Consider the following 20164-nt stretch of genomic DNA (forward strand, 5'->3'; position numbering starts at 1 on the left):
ATATTTTATCTTGACGAGTCAGAGATATTTTTATCCTAACAAGACATAGATATCTTATCTTGACATGTAAGAGACTTTTTTTTATCTTGACAAGATGAAAATTTTTTGTGAATACGCTACCCTTTTCCCTAGAACGAAGGGAGGGACCTTAGGGGCTATAAAAAAGGAAAAAGATAACCTTCAGGCAGGTTCATTTTTTTTTTACAATGATAAATCTATCTTAAGAATCCATTTTCTCAAAATTATAATTGATCTCTACCTGAACTGGCATTAATTTAATCATCGAAGAGTCTTCAAATATATAAAAAGAGATTTTTTACAAGTAACAATCATGATCTACTAGCCACTCTTCCAAGGAAGGATATATCAAATTGCTAGAATCAGGAGATTAACAAATCTTATTTCAGGCTTCAGCTTGACCTTCAAATCCATGGGGTAGAAACAAACTTCATCACATGCGATCAAATTAACCACACGACCTGATCCATGTTAAATGAAAAATGGATCAAATAAAGCATGTGCGCATTTATGGAAGCCACTAGATAGCCGAGCCAATTTTTTCTGTAGTGTAAAAAAACGACACCCAAACGCTATTATTGGATTTTAAAGAACATAAAAAAATCCATAACTCGACACCATAGAAAGAGAGCTAAAAAAATAATGATCATCAATCCCCTAGAATAAAAATGTAGAAGGATGAAATCAGAAAAAAAAAATCAAAATCCAAGATTATGATCATTGACTCGAGATCTAAAAATATTAAAAAGTAATGAAAAAAATGGTCGAGCCAAACCTAGTGAACCTGCTAAATCCATAACTCAAGACACGATACCAAGATAACTCAATAGAAAAAAAAAAGGTAAATAAACAAAGAATACTAATTTCAAAAAACAAAATTCCTTCAAGTATTACCTCAAATTAAATGTCAAGGATGCAATCAATAAATTTAATTTAATAAAAAAACAAAATAGGGCTAACCATATTTTTTATTGGAGAAAAAAATATCAAAACGATGCAAACCTTGTAAACTTGGGTTTAACTCTCAAATTTGCAATCCATTAAATTCTTGACCCGGGCTCAACTCAAGAGTTCAACACCTAAAAAATTAAATGTTGGACGAAGAAATTAATTAATTCAATTCAAAAACAAAATTCCTTTAAAATATCTAAATTTAACAAAGACAAAAAAAAACTAAAAGCTAGGTGACCCATGTTATTGTAATTGACCAAAAAAATCTCATAGAAAGCAAATAAAAACAATAACAAAATGGTAAAGGATAGGAAAAAAAGCTTGAAAAAAAGCAAAAAAACACGGAAACCTGTATCCGTGTCAACTTCATAAATCGGAGTTAATTTTTTAAATTTGTAAATCGTTAAATTCTAGATCCAGACTAAATTAAGAAGCTTAACACCGGTCCAATTAAATGTTAGAGGATGAAATAAAAAAAATCAATCTAAAAAAATCTTGCAAGGTAAAAAAAAATACAATAAAAAAAAAGATTAGATTTGATAGGAAAAAAAACAAATGAATGATGAAATTGCCAAAAAATATTGCAAAAACCATATAAAAAAATAGCAATAAAAAAAACAGAAACCAAATCTGACAGGTGAAAATATCTATTGGGGTGAAATTAAAAAAAAAAATCTTAATTTAGTAAAGAGAATAACAATGAAATTGAAAAAAACCCCTAATTCCATAATTTTTTTTCTTAATTTTAAAAACTGTAAAAAAGAGAATAAGGATGAAATCTTAAATATAACAAACCATATGAGTTGATTCAATATTTTTTTAAGGCCAATGTGAAAATAAAGTAGGAGAGAATGAAAAAAAAAAAAAACAAAAGGCTACACGCGCCACTCAGGCCACCATCGAGCTAGAAGTACTGTTTATTCGTGGAGGGGATGCTGAGATGCCTGACCATCCTGCACTTGGGATAACCCCGTGCAAAGAAAGGTGGAAACAATGACAACACTTAAGGGTCAATAATTTAATGTCAAATAATAAAATCGAATAAAAAATCAATCTAAAAAAAATCGAGTCAAGCCATGTTAACCCGACTAACCTGCGACACAAGATATGAAATAGGGATAACCCCACGAAAAAAAAAAGCTGAATGAATCACAAAGCTCATAGCTCAATAAGTCAATGTCAAATGAAAAAAAAGAAAAAAAAAAACCAATTAATAAGTCAATGTCAAATGATAAAAATAAAAAAAATATTTTAAAAAGGATCTAAAAAAAAACTGAACTCAAACCAGGTAAATCATTGAAACTAGTGAACTGAGTCATGAGAATGAGACGGCCCTGTAAAAGGCAAAAATAATCACAAAGCAAAATCCTCAATTATTTATAAAAAATAAACAATGAGGACCAAATCTTGTATCAAAAAATAATTGAAAGAAACTAATTAGAGACTAAATTAAAAACAAAATAAATGATAAAAATAATATTTTTACCATGTATTATATAAAGTTGAACAACAACTTTTCCCTCTATTAATTCTCAAATAACATTTGGGTATAATTTTATCATTAGTGTCAAGATAATTGTTAATAGCAATGAAATGCAAATTCATTATTACACTGCATAAATTCATAATAATTAACCTAGAACTTTTGATTTTTTTTTAAATTTCCTGATATGGTTACCTTTATCTATGAGAATTCTCTACATCATTTATCTTTTTCCAGACATGGCAGTTATTTATAATATTTGTGAGCAAACACTGAGGAGCTTACATTTTGGCTGTCTTAGATTATAATTATCCCTCGTTAACAATAATAAAAACCCTAACAGTACTTACCAGTAAAGTAGTAATAAGAAGATACATATTCTTTTCAAAGTCCAAACTACCCACTTTTGACCCGTTTCTCCTACAAGAGAAAAGTCACCTCCCCCTCCCCCTCTCTCTCTCTATATGAACGTTTAAACCACTTTTAGAGAGAGAAGCTCAAAGCAAAGCTCCTCTCTCTTTCTCTCTCGTAACTCTCTTAAAAAAGAAAAAAAAATTCTCCAAGATTATTTTTTTAAGAGATAGAAAGAAAACCCAGCATTTCCCATTCTTTCTTAATTCAAGTTTCTCAATGTTTTTGTCAAAACAGAGATCGAAGTACGGAACAAGAAAATAAAAGAATGGAATTTGTTGGTAAATCAGTCAAGAAGAAATTTAAAGGGTTTGGTGTTTTCAAAGGAACAGTCAAATCCTACGACCCGTCGTCTGGTTTCTTCGAGGTCAAGTACGAGGACGGCGATTTCGAGAAGCTTGGTTTCTCTGATGTTGCTTCTTTGGTAGGAGAGGATAAAGAAGCGGCCGTTGCTGCTGCTGCTGCTGCTGTTGTCGGGCCTGTTGACCCTAAGCCTCGTTTGGGCCGGAAGCCCAAGAAGCGTCGCCGTGCTGACCCTAAGAAGCCCGAGAGCGGAGGAGAGTCAGGTAATTCTAGGGTTGTTGAGGCTAATGGGAATTTGGATATGAATAGAAATGTTGATCTGAATGGTGGGTTTAGTGGGGATTTGAGGGAAAATGTTGATATTAATGTCGATTTGAATGAAACCCTAGAAAAAGGAAGTGGGATTGTGGAGAATTTGACAGAGGGGGTTTTTGATTTGAATGCTGGGTTTAATTTTGATTTAAACGAGGAGGGAGAGGAGGGTAATCATAATAATAATAATAATAATAACCATATTCATATTCATAATCATAATCATAGTAATCATAGTAATTTAAGTGTTGATTTTGAAGGGAAGAAGAGGGAGTGCATCGACTTGAATTTGGATGTGAGTGGTGATGTGGATGAGAATATTAAGGAGTTTGATTTGGAGTGTCAAGCTGCGGAGACCCAAAAGAGGGAATGTGGGTTTGATTTGAATTTAGGGATTGATGAGGAAATTAAGGATGGGATGGATGATGGTTTTGAAGGGCAAGTGGAAGAGGCTCCAAATTTTGAGATTCCAAGGATGGGGGAAGTTGAGAAAAGTCATATTGAAAGTGCAATTCCTAATGGGAAGTTGGAAGAAGTTCATGTTATTAATGATTCGTGTGTAGAGTTGGGTGGAAGGATTGAGGAGTTGAATATGGTTTCTGGTGAAGATTTTAGGGCTTGTGATTCTGTTGGAGTGATGGATGTTAAGGATGTCAAGGAGGATTGTCCTGAGGTGATTGATTTAACAAATGGTTATAAAGAGGAGAGTGTGAGTCAGAGGAGGGGGAGGAGCAGAAGAAAGTTTGCAGATAATTTGAATTCTATTCCAGATGTGACTGTTCTCTTGGATACTAATGCTGTTAGGGATGAATGTTTGGTGGAGAGTGGTAGTAGGAGGCGCGGGAGGAGGAGGAAGCTTGCAGATAATTTGAATTCTACCCTAGAAACAATAGTTCTCTCAGATGCTAATGCAGGTGGGGAAGTTTGTACAATGGGAGTTGATGGGAACTTAGGTGATGTTGGAAGTTCATGTAAAGAGGTCAGTGGTAGTGCTAGAAAGAGGAAAAAACCTTTGGGTAATGGGAATTCTACGCAAGAAACAACCGTTTTGAGAAGAAGTGCTCGTAGAGGGTCAACTAAAAACGACATGTCAAATGATATATCAATGTCTCCTGTAGTTAGTGCATTAATGGATGAAAAACCTGTTAAATCACATCATGAATGGCCTGAAGAGCCTGTGGTTCTTCCTCCTAAGTTGCAACTACCTCCTTCTTCGCAGAGTTTAGATTTGAGTGGCATTCCTGTACTTGACCTATTCTCAGTTTATGCCTGTTTAAGATCATTTAGCACTTTGTTGTTTTTAAGTCCATTTGGGTTGGAGGAATTTGTGGCCGCTGTGAAGGGTAACTCTCCAAGTTCACTATTTGACTGTATTCATGTTTCAATTCTGCAAACTCTAAGAAAGCATTTGGAGAACCTTTCAAATGAAGGTTCTGAATCTGCTTCTAATTGCCTGAGGTATTCCTTTTGCTCCTTACTTTTCATTTTTGTTGAAGTTGATTTTCTTTTCATTTGAAACTTAGGGTTATTGATATTTACTATTTTTAATTGACTATCAATTTAGGAGCCTTGATTGGGGTTTGTTGGACTTGGTTACGTGGCCTGTTTTCATGGTTGAGTACCTCTTGATCCATGGTTCAGGGTTGAAACCTGGATTTGATCTTAGTAGATTGAAGCTTTTCAGAAGTGACTACCACAAACAACCTGTATCTGTGAAGGTGGAGATATTAAAGTGTCTTTGTGATGACATGATTGAGGCGGAAACCATCAGGTCGGAGCTTAATAGGAGATCTTCAGGAACTGACCCTGACATGGACTTTGATCGAAATGTGAATCTTGGGGGTTACAAGAAAAGGAAGACTGCGATGGATGTCTCAGGTAACTCATGCCTAACGGAGGACGCTGCTGATGACACTAATGACTGGAATAGTGATGAGTGCTGCCTTTGTAAGATGGATGGAAATTTAATATGCTGTGATGGTTGTCCCGCCGCATATCATGCAAAGTGTGTGGGTGTTGCCAATAACTATTTGCCTGAGGGTGACTGGTATTGTCCCGAGTGTGCGATTGACTGGCAGAAACCTTGGATGAAACCTCGAAAGTTGCTTCGAGGAGCAGAACTATTGGGAGTTGATCCTTACAACCGGCTATATTTTAGCAGCTGTGGTTACTTGTTGGTGTAAGTTTTTCCTAATGTTGCTATTATTATTGTTTACGAGTAGCTGGGTGTGGTATGTAGAATACAGTCCACAGTATTTAACAAAAATAATATAGAGCAAGTGAAATATTATGTTATGAAGTTTTGCTTAGTTGGTATTTTCTTATATAGGTTTTAAAATTTAAGACCATCAATATCTCAAGGAAACAAATTTCTGAGACTGTTTAAGTGGTAGAAGCCACAAGACATCTTTTCACTTGCTGATGTCATTGTCTAGCATGTCATTAGCAATAGCTATAACTATTTACTTGATATGGTTTCTTCCATTATCTAGGGATACAAGCTTGTGATTGTGGTTGTAGTATTTGAGCTGCAGTTATTTTTATGACCCATCTGCCTGTGAGCTTGCTTTAGTACTTGCATATTTTTTTCATGTATTGTTGATCTTGCAGGTCAGATTCGTGTGACACTGAATGCTCATTCAATTACTACCAAAGGGACCATCTTAGTCTTGTTATCGAAGTGCTAAAGTCTTCAGAGATGATTTATGGTGGCATTTTGGAGGCTATCCACAAGCACTGGGACATGCATTTATATGGAGCAAGTAGCAGTTTGAGTTCCCTAAAGCATACAACAAGCTTAGACATGTTCATACCCCCATGTCCCTCAGCATCTTTAGATACATGTGCAACTAAAATCAAGGCTGCTGATGGACAAAACCTTGGAAAGTTTGTTAATGGATGCTGTGGTCATCTTGATGTTGAGTTTTCAAAGTCTGCGAGCCTGACATGTATGAGTTCTGAAGGATCAGCTGAAACCATCCAAATTAGTTCGGGGAACCAGAATTTTCAGAAAGAAGGGCCTGACTGCTCTAACAGATTTGCTGGCTTCCCAAATGAATCCGATGTTCCAGGAAAGTCCCCTCTCATGGGAGACAATTCTATGACTTCCAACAGTTTGGATATTAAACGAGAAAAGAATCCATGTCCTCCTCCTACCAGATGTCCTTCATCTGCTGGAAATGCAAAAGCTGAGGTCACATTACAGGTGCAGCCTGGAACTGAGTACATGAACTATTACTGTTTTGGCCATACATCTGCTTCAATTGCAGATGTGTTATTGTCTAAACCATCAGAGAAGACCACTGAAAACTCCATAAAATCAGATGAGGAAATGGCTTTAGCTCAGATGAAGGTCATTTTGAAGAAATCCAACAAGTTCCGTTGGTCAAGCATTCCCTGTCTAAATGCTGAAGTCCAGAAAGGAAAATGTGGATGGTGCTTCTCTTGCAGAGCGACCACTGATGAGCCAGATTGCTTGTTTAATAAGAGTTTGGGTCCTATTCAGGAAGGTACTGAAAGTGAGGCGATTGGTCTTCAATCAAAAAGAATCAGGAAAGGCTATCTAATAGATTTAATATATCATATTCTCTTGATTGAACATCGACTTCAGGGGCTGCTACTGGGTCCATGGCTGAATCCGCATTATACCAAGCTTTGGCGTAAAAGCATTCTTAAGGCATCTGATATTGCGTCTGTTAAACATTTTCTGCTAAAAGTAAGGATCCTCTTTCAACTTGGTCAGCACTGAGCAGAATTATTATTGCTTTTCATTTCTTCAAGATTTCTTTCATTCAAACTCAGATTCATTTCAAGGTTCAAACTGACATTTAGAGCCTATCTTGCATGATAGCTTTTAAACCATGCTCACTTGATTTTAAAATGTTATTCAAACTTCTATTTTACCTTCATCTGGGGTTTTACAATAATTTTTGATGAATTTTGTTGGCATAAGTTGTTTATCCAGTGCAGTTGGATTACCTGAAGTCCCAGCTGCAAACAAATCTGAAGCATCCTATTAGGGGTCTTCTGTGCAATAAGTTGATTTAGAACAGTCAATGTTGTCTTGAAACCCCGATTTCTTATAGTTGTTTATTGAATTTATCTAGTGATTTTTGGCAGTTGTCTTGAAACCAGGATTTCTTATACAAGTTGTGCTGGTAGTCTGTCTCCTTGGTCCAGAAGGGTCCAAGTTGGTGCAAGCTGTAATTATATTTACAATGGTTATCCCTTGATCTATTTGCTTTAAATTCATCTTGTTATGGGTTTTGTGCAGTTAGAGGCAAATGTGCGGCGTCTTGCACTTTCAGCAGACTGGGTGAAATACGTGGACTCTGGTGTCACAATGGGATCTTCTTCTCATGTTGTGACTACTTCTTCACGTGCATCTTCAAAGAATGGGATTGGCAGGAAAAGGGCTAGGTCCACAGAATTTGAGTCAAAACCCTGTGCAAATTCTGCCAGTGGATTGAGTATGTTTTGGTGGAGGGGTGGTAGGCTTTCTCGTCGGCTGTTCAGTTGGAAGGTTTTACCTTGCTCCTTGATTTCCAAGGCTGCCAGACAAGGTCTGAATTTCTTCTTCTATGTCTTCTATCTATTTTTTGGGGGTGGTAGTTTTTTCATTTTAGGCAACTGAGTATTATTCTGAATATGTTCAAAGTTTGAAATTCTGCAGCTGGTTGTATGAAGATACCAGGCATATTATATCCTGAGAATTCAGATTTTGCAAAGAGAAGCAAACATGTTGCCTGGCAAGCTGCTGTTGGGTCATCAACGACTGCAGAACAGCTTGCTTTGCAGGTATGGTGCTCGTTTGTCATTTCCTTTCAACTTTTCTTGATCATGGTTTTCTTTTTCCTGCTTTGTTCTCTCTATCTCACCTACGTGGGGGCAAGGACATTTAATTGCAAAAATCAGCTTTTTATTACAGTCTGTTTTCAGCTTCCTTTTAACTGGTTCCATCTATTTATTTTAATTGTATGACCTTTCCAGGTTAGAGAGTTTGATTCGAATATTAGGTGGGATGAAATTGAGAACACTCATCCTTTGTCTATGTTGGACAAGGAACTTAGAAAATCATTCAGGCTGTTCAAGAAGGTAATTATCCGCAGGAAGTGTGTAGAAGAAGAAGGGGCTAAGTATCTTCTTGATTTTGGCAAGAGGAGATGTATTCCTGAAGTTGTTTCAAAAAATGGGTTTATGATTGAAGAATCTTCCAGTGAAAGGAAGAAGTATTGGCTAAACGAATCTTATGTCCCCTTGCATCTCTTGAAAAGTTTTGAAGAGAAAAAAATTGCTCGCAGATCTAGTAAGATAAGTTCTGGGAAACTCTCTGATGCTTGTGCAGCAGTGAATAAGCCCTTGAAGAAAAGAGGGTTTTCTTATCTGTTTGCAAGAGCAGAAAGATCGGAGTACCATCAGTGTGGGCATTGTAAGAAAGATGTTCTAATCAGGTAACTTAATCTTAAGATGTTCAATTCTTTCTTTTGTTGTACGTTGTTAAAATTTGAGGGCATGGCGGCTAATTTTATACTCTTTTGTGGATGTGTGTGGGTTGTTTTTGTTCCTTTTAATATTTGTTTCATGCAAATATTAATTTCCTTTTTTATGATGTTTAACCACTTGACAGGGAGGCTGTGTGCTGTCAGCTTTGCAAGGGTGAGCAGTTCTTCCTTATTGTCACCATAATTACATGATTAAAATCTGATATCGGCATTCACTCCTTTTCCATTGTATTTTGTATCTTACAAATATGATACAATTTACAGGATCTTTCCACAAAAGGCACGCGAGGAAGTCTGCTGGTGCCATCATGGCCAAATGTACATATACATGCCACCGGTGCCACTATGGAAAGAATGTGAAGAAGACAAATGCAAAAACAGTGAATATTGACAATAAAAGAGGAAAAAATAGCAAGATCACAAAAGTTCAGGAGCGAAAATTAAAAAAGGCCACTGTAGACAGAAATTCGGTGCGACTGAAGAACAGTAAAAAAGCCTTAAAGGGTTCTCGACCAATACTATCAAGAAACAATAAGAAGGTTACAGTTGTGCCACTACGTCGTTCGGCTAGGAAAGCTAAACAGAAAGCATTGCAGAACAAGAAGGCTCTAGGATGCAAGAGAGGAAGACCAGCCAAATCCAAAAAGGGGGCAAATAAGAAACCAAAGAAGGGTACTTCGTTGCATAGGAAGAGAACAGATACTTATTATAGTTACTGGCTTAATGGTCTTCTGTTGTCTAGAAAGCCAGATGATGAACGAGTGGCACATTTTAGGGAGAAAAGGTATATTGCCCAATCAGATAGTGTTATTGATGATCAACCCAAATGCCATCTTTGCTGTGAAGCAGGATCTACATCCATTTCGAGTTATATTTCTTGTGAGATGTGTGGAGGTAACTATGTTTATTATTCTTTATGCCCATTTCCATTTAGGTAATTGAATTATTGAAAACTAATGAAGAGAGTGATATATGCTGATACATTAGGTTTCCTTCTGCTTTTTTATTTTTGTTTTTATTTTTTTATTTTTCATAGTGATGTTTTCATTCTAACATTTGTTATGCAGAGTGGTTTCATGGAGATGCTTTTGGACTTGATGCGGAGAACATAAATAAACTTATTGGTTTTAGGTGCCATATGTGCCTTGAGAAGACTCCTCCTATCTGCCCGCATGCAGCAGCCACAAGCCATGAGTTTGAAATAGGTGAGGTACAAAATGATGTTGAGATTGATTTCCCCAAGGAAGGGACGGATAGTATCCTACATCTAGAGGAGGATCATTCAGGTATACTTCCTGTTGACGAGTCTGTTCATGTGGAGGGGCAATTAGGTACTGGTCTGGATTCGAATCAGAGTTTTGCGTCCAAGTCTAAGTTGGGAGCTGAAAATGGGCATGCACTTGATAATGTGATGGAGAATTCTGACGCAATTCAAACTTCTAATGAGAATTTGAAACCAGATTTAATAACATCATCTAATGAAAATCATATGGTCAAATAGAACACGATTAAATCAGGAGATGATGCTAATGTAACTTCTCATGATGCGGCACTGCTCTCTTCCTACAAGGTTGATGTGGATTTGATAGAAACTGAGTTGGCTTCATTAGGACCGGATGGTGCAAAGGATAGCTTAACAACGCCCACCCTGAATCACCCATTGATAGATCCTTTTTAGACTCCATCAAGATGCAACCACAATCATTCATGGCATCAACTGAATTGTAAGATGACAGCGAAACAAGTGTAGATTAGATCCACAGTCAATCATTTAACTGGTGAGACAGTAACAGTAGAGGCTAGAATTATTTCAGGTTCAGAGTTACTTGTAAATCTTCTAATGTTGAAATTCATGGAAGAAGATTATAAAATACAACCAGAAGATTCTTTGAAACTAAAAATAAGGAGTTTATTTGAGGAGGTAGTTTCTCTAACAGCATTCAATCTGTATGAAGATTGCCCCATGTCAGGATGGAATTCAATCAGTTTGTGCTTGGGAAGCGTAGGAGCATCTTTTTACCAGGTCTGATGGCATTTCTCTTTTTTAATGAAGATTTTTTCCTGTCCCAATAGCTAGCAAGTAAGATTAGGTTAATCAGGAGGGCTTGAGACTTGGAATTGCTAGCAACGGGTTTTGTGGGGGCTCTATAACCTAGTGAGTTGTGGTAGCAGTTCAGTATTTGGATTTTTAACCTCTTCCTTTTTTGTCAGATTGATTTTCTATTGAAAAGTAGTTGTTAACCATTGAAACTTGTGTAAATATCACATCAGTATAGTCAAATGGAATTCATGTGTGCATATTTGTTTCGATCACCTTCAATTCATATTATCAACTAGTGGATTCAATTTGTATGGAACAGTGGAACACAAACTTGCATGTATTTATGTGGATATGCACACAATTTGGCATGCATGGAACACGTTGTAAATATGGTAGAATGTCAAGGTGTATGTATAGTTGTGTGTGTGTGGATTGCTTGTCAACAAAGTGCAACAGTTAATTTCGTGGAGATTGCAATAATTTTTATTTCAGATATTCAGCAGCCACTTGGGATTTCATCTTGTTGAGTGTTGATTTATCTGTATCTCACATAGGTGCAATTGGAGAAAATTGGTATGATAATTTCATTTGTTATGCAGCATTGTGGTGCGGTGGTTCACGTGCCTTTTTCTTCCTCTTGTGGGGTTGCAAGAACGACAATTGCAAAGTAATTCCCTTGGTTCCGCCCCAGATATATCATTCGCCATTTGTGATTGTTTTGTTGCAATACGGCCAAGGCACTGTTATTGTGAACTTCTCAACCTTCCCAGTCCCCACCCAAAGCTGGAAGAAACTTTTTTTGTGTTTGTGTGCGCAATTTGTTCCTTCCAACCTTCCCGGAGCTAATGTTATCTGACAACATCTATACCGTCACCTCACCGATTGCAGTTCCCACTTGTTAGACAAACCTTGAAGGAACATTTCAGCCATTCTTCTCTATGGAAGCAAAAGAACTGAGAAGTCATATGCTCAAACTAAGCATTGCAATCAGTGACTAAAATGCATCAATAACAAAGACTCCAGTAACTAGCACATTAAAAGAAAACCAAATACTAATAGTCTAATATATAACAAGCGGTGAAAAGCGATGGAGCTACCCCAATTCTGCCATTCTGATTTTTATATGAACTGCCCTGACCCAGCCAGCCCAGATGAGCCATTTTATTGTGAAAATAAATGAATAATAAGTAAATAAAGGAATGAAAGTCATCCATAACACACCACAAGAAGTGCCAAGAGAGACACAGAGAGAGAGCAGAAGATTACAAGACATGATCAACAAAGGGAAGAGAGCTATCTACAAAAGATCATGTAACAGCTAAGAAACCTCAACCAAAACCAAAAAGAAAAGACGTTTAACTTTTTGTTCTTTTATCTTTCAAGTTGAAGAAAACTAAACAATGGCATTCTCTCCTACATCTACTTCTTCACTCTTTACTCTTCAATCTTCTTGTTCTGCACTCTTTTTTCTCCACTCAAATTACACTCCCATCTTTCTCCTACCTCTTCATTTTCTTATGCTTTCAACCCCAAGAAAAGACACTCTCACTGTCGTTACTGTGACTCTTGAGTCTGGCAATGGTGCTGTTGTTGCTACTCCGACCACTGAGAAGCTGGAGTCATCTTCCTATGGAAGACAGTACTTCCCTTTAGCTGCTGTTGTTGGCCAGGTCTATACTATTATACATTTCTCTCTCTTCAATATCGATGATAAAAAAAGTTTTGTTCCCTTTTACCTCCAAATTTACCTTTGCTTGTAAAAGGGTCAATTGGGTTTTAATTATTTTGTTTGTTTGTTTTGTGGTTTTACTGAAATGGGTTGGTTCTTGTAGGGTTTTATTACTTATGTTACTGTAGATAAGTGACCGAAACAATGCTTTACTTCTTTTTTTCTTTTTTTTTTTTTATCAAATGTAAAAATATATTAAGATCAAAGGTAACAAAGCCACAAAAATAGCAAACAGAAAAAGTATATACAATGCTTTACTTCTTTTTGTGCGTGAGGTGGTGGTTATCCTGAGTTTTACAGCTGATTAATAATAAATTTTAAAAAATTATTAAAATATAAAAAATATTTTAAATATTTTGAGTCTTACGGTCATACCACATCCAATAATCAGCTAAAAGTATTAGAGGAAGGCATATTACAATCTACACTAGTATATTGACTCACGTTCCGTAACGGGTTAATAACAATTTTTTTAAAATGTAAAAAAATTATTAGGAGTATAAAGAATATTTTAATTATCTTGGGTCTGACGGTTATGCTAGACCTAAGGCTCTTGAGTCTGATACCTATACTCAATGAGCTTGGGTCTAACAATCCTTACTTGACTCAATCAAACAACAAACAAATAGATAATAATTATGTATTTTAATGGTTAGAAAAAAGAAAAGAAAAAAAAATACAAACAATAAAAAAAAACATCTCCTAAAAAGATAAAATAACTACAATTATAATTCATAATAAAAAATTTATTAATCTAATATCTCCACGTCATTTAGTTTTTATTATAATATTATCAGTTATGACTTTTAGCACCTGTTATTTACACCGAACTGCTTTCTAATGCTCGAGAAATCTGGAAAAGAGGTGAACTTGTCGCAAGATATCATTAAGAGAAATTTGTCATTAAGTTGAAAGACTATAACCATGTAAGAAATTCTGATAATAAATGCTTCTAGCCAGTGCTTGTTCTTCACGGACGCGGGGGAATGCCATTGGATTTGTGTCACTGCACATTATTATGGCAACTTAGTGAGCACATCACAGCTGTGCGGCTTTGATTCTGTTTAATTTGGAAACTCATTTGATATTTAGTAGTGGTTGATTAATGAATCTTTCATTGACAAGTATCTGGGGATGCCAATTGTGTTATAGAATGCTATCAAAACTGCTCTTTGCTTTGGGGCTATTGACCGTGGGATTGGTGGGATTGCTTTATCTGGAAGGCGAGGAACAGCGACGCCATTAATGGCACGTGGATTGAATGCAGTTTTGCCACCCATTGATGTAGTTGCTGGTTCAATAGCAAACGCAGATCCAGCATTCCCTGAAGAGTAAGGCCGCTGAATGCTCGAAAGATTTGTGTCTCTCTGTGCTCTCTCCTTTTCCAAATACAAAAAAGGAAAAACTATACTCGTTCCTACAGACAATCGCTTTTGTTTCTAATCACCTTAAAAAGGTAGAATTTTTGCTCTGAAACCATATGCTATCATTTGCTCTGAAGTAAACTTAAAACACGCTGAATGATATCCTACCATTTGCTCATAGTGATTTGTTTATCCAGTCATCCAGAAATAACTTCTCCTTGATTTATGTGATGTTTATTAACTCGATGCTAGCAGCGCAGAAAATCTCCAAAAAAATTTGTTATTGTCGGTTTGTTTATGCTGGGAAAAGAGGCATACATAATTCTCCATCCTTGACCAGAATTAATTGTGTGTGCCTGTTCTAGATTCAAGTAACGGAACCGCTTCCTGTCTTGTGGCCTATGTTGGAGGTTAGATTAACATTCCAAATTTATTTTTTCTTGCTATGGCTTTAACTCATGACCTGGCGAATTATATGAGTGGTGCAAAGCTCAATTGCTTACCCTAGATCATAGTCTCATGTATCATTTTTCCCTTTTAAAACAAGTGATGCAAAATTCAATTCTTTTTGTATATGATGAAGCTGGAGATGAAATTAAGCAGCCTATGCTGGCAATTGAAAGTTTGGAACTGCCCTTTTGGTAAGTCTATGCATATGGTGTTGGCAGCTGAAGCCTTATTCACTGCTATTCTTTGCATAAATAAGTATCAAGTTACAGAAAGAAAGGGTGTATTTACGTTAATAGATCTAAGTTTGGTCAACAAGCATATGCAGCTGTCAAATTTTATGTTTCCATGATGTTATCCTCTAGGTTCAAGTGAATTTTTATTTGAACTGTTATATTTTGTTCGCAAAACGACTATCTGGCCATGCTTTCTAAAGGTGGGAAGATGGTTTGGCTGAACAAGTGGAATACAATTCCGATGGTAATATCAAGACCCAAGTTGTGAGATCTCCTTTTGTTCAGGTCTGTGTCATGAAAAACACCATAGTAGTTAAGATGTTCTTCATTACTTAGCTAACAATTCTAGTCAATTCATGCCCAGATTCCTGTGGGAGTTACCGAGGATAGGCTCATTGGATCTGTTGACGTTGAGGAATCCATGAAAACAGGAACAACTGTCTTCCAACCTGGCCTTCTCGCTGAAGCTCATAGAGGTGTTTTATATGTTGGCGAAATTAATCTCTTGGATGAGGGCATTAATAATTTACTTCTTAATGTGTTGACGGAAGGATCAGCTTTGAGCATCCTTGCAAGCCATTTCTGATTGCCACTTACAACCCAGAAGAGGGTGCTGTTCGTGAACACTTATCGGACGACCGGATTGCTATTAATTTGAGGTACGTGCCTCCATTTAAGCAGTGGAGAGAGTTCCTTGTCCTTAGTTTAATTCTTACCCTTTCAATAATGACACAATTCTTCTGCAGCGCAGATCTTCCAATGATTCTTGAAGATCGTGTTGCAGCTGTTGGAATTGCAACTCAATTTCAGGAACATAGTAATCAAGTTCTTAAAATGGTCGAGGAAGAGACTGAATATGCAAAGACCCAGGTACCATGCAGCAATTACTTGTCCTGTGAATTGGCCCTCCAATCGAAAAAATTTAGGAGTCTTTGCGAAATAAAAACCTAGGGAATGAATGGCTGTAACCCAAAGGCTATTCCCCTCTGTCAAGTGAGGAGTTCCCAGGTTTAATACACTCAAGTCAAGTGGAGGTCATAACTCCCCTTCTCCCTTACAACTGATATCGCTTGGTCAGATCAAAAACAGGTTCATAAGGGCAGGAGAATATTCATTGAAGGAACAGATATTATACTGCTGTTTAAAGACATGGTTAAATGATTATAAGAAGTGATACTGTTATATAATAAAATAAGCAAAGGTCCTTTTCTGTGTTTGGGGTGGTAGCCTGTAGGGCTCGGTGGTGAGACAGATGCCAATATTCATATGAAAACAGTTGGGATCAGGTATGCTCTGTGCTAAAAGAGTAAGAAAAGACGTAGTTCACAACCTTTCCTTCCTAATTCTTCTATGACATTAATGACATCCATGCCAAGTCCATTACTAAGCTCTGCATACATTGTTACCCCTAACCTTGCCACACCAAGTCCTGTGCATACTGCAACAAGTCCTATTAACATTCCTGATGATATAAATTTTAATAGTAGCACTGTTTTTAGCACCTTTTCTCCTCATCTTTGGTTTCATTGTCCATCCACTTAAAACTTTGTAAACTATTTAACTACTAGTGGTTGTGGTCTCCATCCCGAGAAACCTTTATTGGTAGGATTTCAACCCCTGGAGAGGTTATCTACATTGATATAGAGAGAGATTTTATAACTTTTATATTTAGGGATAATCCTTTAACGATAGATAGTCATGGCCAAGATTTAGATAATTTTGCTATAATATCTTAGTTTTCCTTGGATGTACAATGATTTGGAGGAGATAGTTTGTCCCATCAATTAACTAGCAACCTGTCCGTAACTTTCCATACGAGTATGGAGCAACTTGATCTCTTTATTATTATTTTTACCACTACTAATAAAAGTATTTTTTGTCTTCAAGATTTTCAAATGCAGGTATTATCGCTATGAAGATGGGAAGGAGAACGTAAGCACATAATCAAATCTTTGATGCTAGATCATTACGAAATTACAACTTATAAGGAGAGACAAGCTCATGCGGAGTAGAGTCTTCGGGGACTATAGTCAACCCATCGCTCCCTGCGCGTAAAAAGAAATACTTTTACAAAGCTCACATTTCTTCGTGTTGTCATTATGAAGTCTAAACGAGAAGTGGCTAGTTATAAGAATAAAATTAAGAAGCTAGCGAAGATATCTTCTTATGCTTAGAGTGCACTAGTTGGTAAGAAGCTAGCGAAGATATCTTCTTATGCTTAGAGTGCACTAGCTGGTGTGTAAAATGAACTAGTCTATGCATAAAGTGAGGTGACTCGATTACAAGGAGAATATTCACGTTTGCAAGCACTGGGAGATAATCCTTCTGACTTTAAAACTACTTGCAACAATAGTCTCACACTTAAAACAGTAGTGGGGGATAAATTGGTTGACATGATGGGATACCTTCACTTCTAATACAGTTCTCAAAACATTAATGCAGCTTCTCGCACTTGTTTCATGTTAATGTGTTTCCTTTTAATGAGATTCAACCTGGGAGAGCTAGGAAGCCTCTGAATGTCATTTGTCTGATGAGCTAAAACAAGAATAAAAGATCACAAACATTACTTATATTTTGTTTGATATGTTTGGAATTGTATTTTATTATGTAATGTTGTATTTTCTATGTAGTATAGTGGTGTGTATGTTTTGGTAATGAATAAAAAAAAAGTAGAATTTATCACTTGGCTATCTATTTTTGGAGTATAACTGAGTGTAATTTAGAGATTAATAGTTTCAAGGGAAATCGATTGTGGGTTTAAATTGGAGAAAATTATCCAACTTGAAGAAATGTTTTAAGTTGGGTAGGAATTATGTATAGCTTGGTCTGACCGAGCTACTATTTAGCTTGGTTTGATCCAGGCTGAGAAAAACTTGGAATTTCAGGCAAAAATAATCGAGATAGATAAACTTCTGAGAAAATAACATGGAGATATGAATATTATCAAGGAGAAAATAACCAAATATTAACTTGGAGAAAGCAGCTAGGAGAATAAACCTTGGAAAAAATAACATGGAGATATGAAGATTAACATGGAGAATTAACCAAACATTATCTTGGAGAAAGTGACCAAAAGAAATGAACCTTGAAGAAAATAATATGGAGATATATAGATTAACTTGGAGAAATAAAACTTCATTGGTAAAATTCTATTTTTGAAACCAAAGATATCAGAAGATATACATAGGAGTCCTATTAAAGATATACAGGAGATGTAAAGTTGTTAGAGATATACAAGTGATATACACAAAGTTAACTAGAGATGTAGGTGTTGGGAAAAACAAGAAACAACCAGATACCAATCTTGCCAAATCACAATTCATAATTCACAAGTCCCAATCCTTTTCCCTTTTTGTGCAATCAAAAATAGGATCACCTAATCAATAAAATAATGCAATCAAACACATAAATCAACACAGATTTTTTACGTGGAAAACCTGATGCGAGAAAAACCATGGGACCGTAGTCTACCTAAAAAACTTCCACTATTAACAAATAATGGGTTCACAAGTGTTCTTCCTCAGATTTAACTAAGGGCTACAACATACATATCATCAAGAACAATCTACTCTTGGAATACAACAAGATTAAAAAGAGAAGTGTTTGAGAAAAACTCACAACATTGACAGCACTGTTTTCTGACAAAACGATTAGCTTATACACCACCAATCTTCGATCTAACCGTTCATAATGAAGAGTAACGTGTCTAAAAGTTGTTGTCAAAATATCAGCCCAATCTAACGGTTAACGAGCTAAAAATCAAAGAATGAAGACAGACGGTTCAACTGCCTCTTCTTCCTTTGTTTCTCCCGTGCTCTCTATTATGTTTTTGCTCTTTTAATTCACTTCTGCCGCTACAGTAGTCATTTTTGTTTTTTTTAATTCACAGAGGCAGTCATGTTGTCTCTTGCCAATTAATATGGTAGTCCCTTCATTACATGGTACGGGACCATACACAACAAATCTTCCCCTCACGCACCATATGAGGAATTCATCATACTAGTCATCAGCTTGTAAACTTCAATTTATGAGGCTCTACCAAGCCTACTTCCCTTTTACAAAACTCAAACTTCTCTCTCGGTAGAGGTTTGGTCATCATATCTAATCCATTAATATCTAACCTCAATGTGCTTTGATCAAGACTGAAAAATAAGATGCTTACTAAGATGGATTGCACTTTAACTGTCACAGTGCAACATAAAGTTCTTTTGAACTAGGTCAAGTTCATATAAAAACTTCTTCATCCATAACAACTCTTTGCCCCCTTCAATAAGAGCAATATATTCAGCCTCTATAGTGGATAATGCAACACATTTTTACAACCTTGATTGCCATGAGACTGCTCCCCTTGCAAACTTCATCAATTATCCTGATGTGGACTTTTTAGAATCTACATCACCAGCCATATTTGCATCTGTGTATCCATCCAACACGGGTTTATTATTGCCAAAACATAAGCTGAAACTAGAAGTACCTTCAAGATACTTGAGTATCCATTTCAGTACTGACTAGTGTTCTTTACTAGGATTGGAGAGGAACTGACTAACCACACCAACTGTATGAGCTATATCTGGCCTTGTGCAAACCATGACATACATCAAGTAACCAACTACGGATGCATAAGGAACCTTTTTCATCTCATTTCTTTCTTCATCACTTGAAGGACACTGCATAGAACTTAGTTTAAAATGTCTTGCAAATAGAGAACAAACAAGTTTGGAGTTGTTCATGTTGAATCTCTCCAGTACCTTTTGAACATATATCTCCTAAGATAACCAAAGTTTCTCCTTCTTCCTGTCACATGTGATCTTCATGCCAAGAATCTGTTTTGTCGGTCCTAAGTTTTTCATTGCAAAAGACTTGTTTAACTCTTCTTTCAAAATCTGAATCTTCTTAGCATCATGGTCAACAATCAGTATATCATCCACATACAACAAGAGAATAATAAAGTTTCCATCTGAAAACCTTTTCATAAATACACAATGATCAGAAATGGTCTTATCATAACCATGATCCACCATGAAAGAATCAAACTTCTTGTACCATTATCTTGGAGCTTGCTTTAACCCATATAAACTCCTTTTCAACTTGCAAACTAATTGCTCTTTGTTTTTTGCTTCAAACCCTTCAGGCTGCTCCATATAGATCTTCTCATCTAAATCACCATGGAGAAATGCAGTTTTCACATCAAGTTGTTCAACTTTAAAATTCATAGTAGCTAAACCAAGCACAACTCGGATTGGAGACATCTTGACCACTGGTGAAAAAAATTCTTCAAAATCAATATCTTTTTTCTGACCGAAACCTTTCATAACCAATCTTGCCTTGTACCTTGGTTGTAAACAATGTTCATCAATTTTCAACATGA

At 36.3% G+C, this 20164-nt stretch overlaps 1 protein-coding gene and 1 pseudogene across 1 annotated transcript; both read left to right on the forward strand.

Annotated features, from left to right (window-relative positions):
* Positions 1-2892: 2892 nt before the first annotated feature.
* On the forward strand, positions 2893-11292 carry LOC7478515 (DDT domain-containing protein PTM). Its single transcript, XM_024593900.2, has 9 exons — positions 2893-4936; positions 5043-5657; positions 6089-7193; positions 7752-8040; positions 8151-8275; positions 8468-8928; positions 9105-9133; positions 9244-9873; positions 10047-11292. Exons 1-9 carry the CDS (start codon positions 3132-3134, stop codon positions 10478-10480), a joined length of 5493 nt encoding a protein of 1830 aa, XP_024449668.2. The 5' UTR covers positions 2893-3131; the 3' UTR covers positions 10481-11292.
* A 233-nt stretch (positions 11293-11525) lies between these two features.
* On the forward strand, positions 11526-16740 carry LOC18095064 (magnesium-chelatase subunit ChlD, chloroplastic-like; annotated as a pseudogene).
* Positions 16741-20164: the final 3424 nt, after the last annotated feature.

This window comes from Populus trichocarpa, chromosome 1, assembly GCF_000002775.5.
Source record: "Populus trichocarpa isolate Nisqually-1 chromosome 1, P.trichocarpa_v4.1, whole genome shotgun sequence".
In the NCBI taxonomy this organism is placed as follows: Eukaryota; Viridiplantae; Streptophyta; class Magnoliopsida; order Malpighiales; family Salicaceae; genus Populus; species Populus trichocarpa.